This window comes from Galeopterus variegatus, unplaced genomic scaffold, assembly GCF_000696425.1.
Source record: "Galeopterus variegatus unplaced genomic scaffold, G_variegatus-3.0.2 Scaffold1225, whole genome shotgun sequence".
In the NCBI taxonomy this organism is placed as follows: domain Eukaryota; kingdom Metazoa; phylum Chordata; class Mammalia; order Dermoptera; family Cynocephalidae; genus Galeopterus; species Galeopterus variegatus.
This window is the reverse complement of record NW_007727336.1, coordinates 286,153-288,366: the sequence shown is the minus strand read 5'-3', so window position 1 is coordinate 288,366 and position 2,214 is coordinate 286,153. Positions and strand designations below refer to the sequence as shown.

Genomic DNA, 2,214 nt, shown 5'->3' with positions numbered 1-2,214 from the left:
GTCTACAACTTAGCCAGCAATAACCAGTCGTTTGTAGCCGTAGGCTCTTGTAAATGTACATCAAGGGTGTCTCACTTTCTCCTCTTGACGCTTTGACTTGTTAAAGGCAAAATATGAACAAGGATCCCTGTAGGTTCTCACAGGACCGTGTGTGCACGCACACGTGTGTGTGACATCCTCACAGTGCACATATATTCACGCATATAACATATACATACACACCCAGAAGTCAGCAGCATTCCAGAACACATTAGAAAGTCATTCGTCTAACTGTGGCAAGGGAGGACTCCCTAACATGAAGTGATGAAGAAGCTCAGTGAGTTGATTTCACTGTGGCAAAGATAACAAGCCTGCAGGGAGATGCTGCATTACACATTACTCTGCAAAACAGCTGCTGCTTATTCTGAGTGAGAGCATGTGCTGCTTTTCAAACAATGCATCTTCACTCCAGGACAAGTGAAACACTTCAGTTTTGTTTTTTACATTTCTCTGCCACTCTTGACTAAACAAAACATCCATGTTACTGTGCAAATAACACTCAATTTCTGTTTTGTTGAAAGAAATTGGAAAGCTGGACAGCCAGATAACTGGGGTCATGGCCATGGGCCAGGAGAAGATTGTGCGGGGTTGATTTATACCGGGCAGTGGAACGATTTCCAGTGTGAAGACGTCAACAACTTCATTTGTGAAAAAGACAGGGAGACGGGTAAGCAGTAGATGGGATTTAAGAGGGAGCTGCAGAGCCAGTGTCCTATCGAAGGGTGAGAGGCTGTGAGGACAAGGGCTCTGAATGCAGGCTCTGTGAGGAGGTTCCAGTCCTGCTTCTGCCACATACTAGCTGGGCATGTTATTAACCTCAGAGGAATAATGATAGTATCTTGTTCACTAGGTTGTTTTGAGGACTTAAGTTAATAAATGTGCCTAATGTATAGGAAGTACTCAATAAATATTTTACTCACTAGCTCAGGTCAATAACTTATAGTATTGTCTGTTCATTGTTTTTTAAGATATGGCACCAATATTATGTCTTTTTAATAGACATCCGTACACAGCCCATGCAGGTGGCCAAGCATGCAATGCCATGTTTATCTATCGAGCACCTACTAGAGGTCAGAGGCCATGCTAGGTAATGGAAGGATACAGTCTGGGCCTCATAAGCCAAGTGGCCTTTAGAGATCTTCTGGACTTCAAAGGATACTTATCTAACTTTATTTAATATATGACCCTCCTGGGAACAGGAACATCATGGTTTTCCTCATCAGAACTAGATTTTAAAGTTTGTGATGGGGGATGGAGGAAGTGGGGGACGAATGCTAATGGTTACAGCGTTTCTTTTGGGGGTAATGACAATGTTCTAAAATTAGATTAGATCTAAATTGTACAACTTTGTGAATATGAAAAACCACTGAATTTTATACTTTAAATGGGTGCATTGTATGATTCGTGAATTATATTTCAATAAATCCATTATAAAGCAAAGAAGTTGGTGGTAAACAAAAACTTCAAATAGATTTTGCTCAAATAAGTTTTGGAAGTAAATGGGGCTCAAGTTATCCATATCTCCATTCCACAGACAGTTACTGAGTACCTTGGATGTGTCAGGCATGGGTCCAAGGGCTGGGGATCTCAAGACACATAAGGAAGTCATAGCCCAGTCAGTTGAGGGGAGGGATACAGATATCTAAACAAGAGATTACAATAGATGGTGACCAGTCGCCCGGATCTGCCATTGGTTTGTCTTGTTTGGCCATATGGGATGTGGGTCGGGACTAGGCTTCCCAGAATAGTCTCCTTCAGGATGAAATTTAGCTTTTACTTAATCTGAATCAGAACTTCTAGACATTTCTTTGGGGGGAAAAAAACTGTTTAATAATGTATTTTCAAATCTTTTCTATAAAAATATATATTCCTTTTTCTGAATTGTACATTAACTTTATAAGAAAAACTAACGCCCATCCTTTCTCTCTTTCAGTACTATCATCCGCATTGTAATGGACTGTGATGTAGTAACGAGCAAATTTAGACACCTCTCAAAGGCAAAGGATACTCCTTTCTGATCGCATCACCTTCTCACCAGATTGAGCGGTTCTCTCTTTCAGTACTATCATCCGCATTGTAATGGACTGTGATGTAGTAACGAGCAAATTTAAAGGCACCTCTCAAAGGCAAAGGATACTCCTTTCTGATCGCATCACCTTCTCACCAGATTGAGCG

The 2,214-nt window shown here is 41.0% G+C and overlaps 1 protein-coding gene across 1 annotated transcript in view; it reads left to right on the top strand.

Moving 5' to 3' along the window:
- COLEC12 (collectin sub-family member 12) overlaps positions 1-2,056 on the top strand; it is a 46,771-nt gene extending 44,715 nt beyond the window's left edge. Inside the window, exons 8-9 of the mRNA XM_008575713.1 lie at positions 561-706; positions 1,973-2,056. Coding sequence (XP_008573935.1) covers positions 561-706; positions 1,973-1,992 — 166 coding nt within the window. The 3' untranslated portion in view covers positions 1,993-2,056. The remainder of the gene's footprint in view (positions 1-560; positions 707-1,972) is intronic.
- The last annotated feature ends 158 nt before the right edge of the window (positions 2,057-2,214 follow it).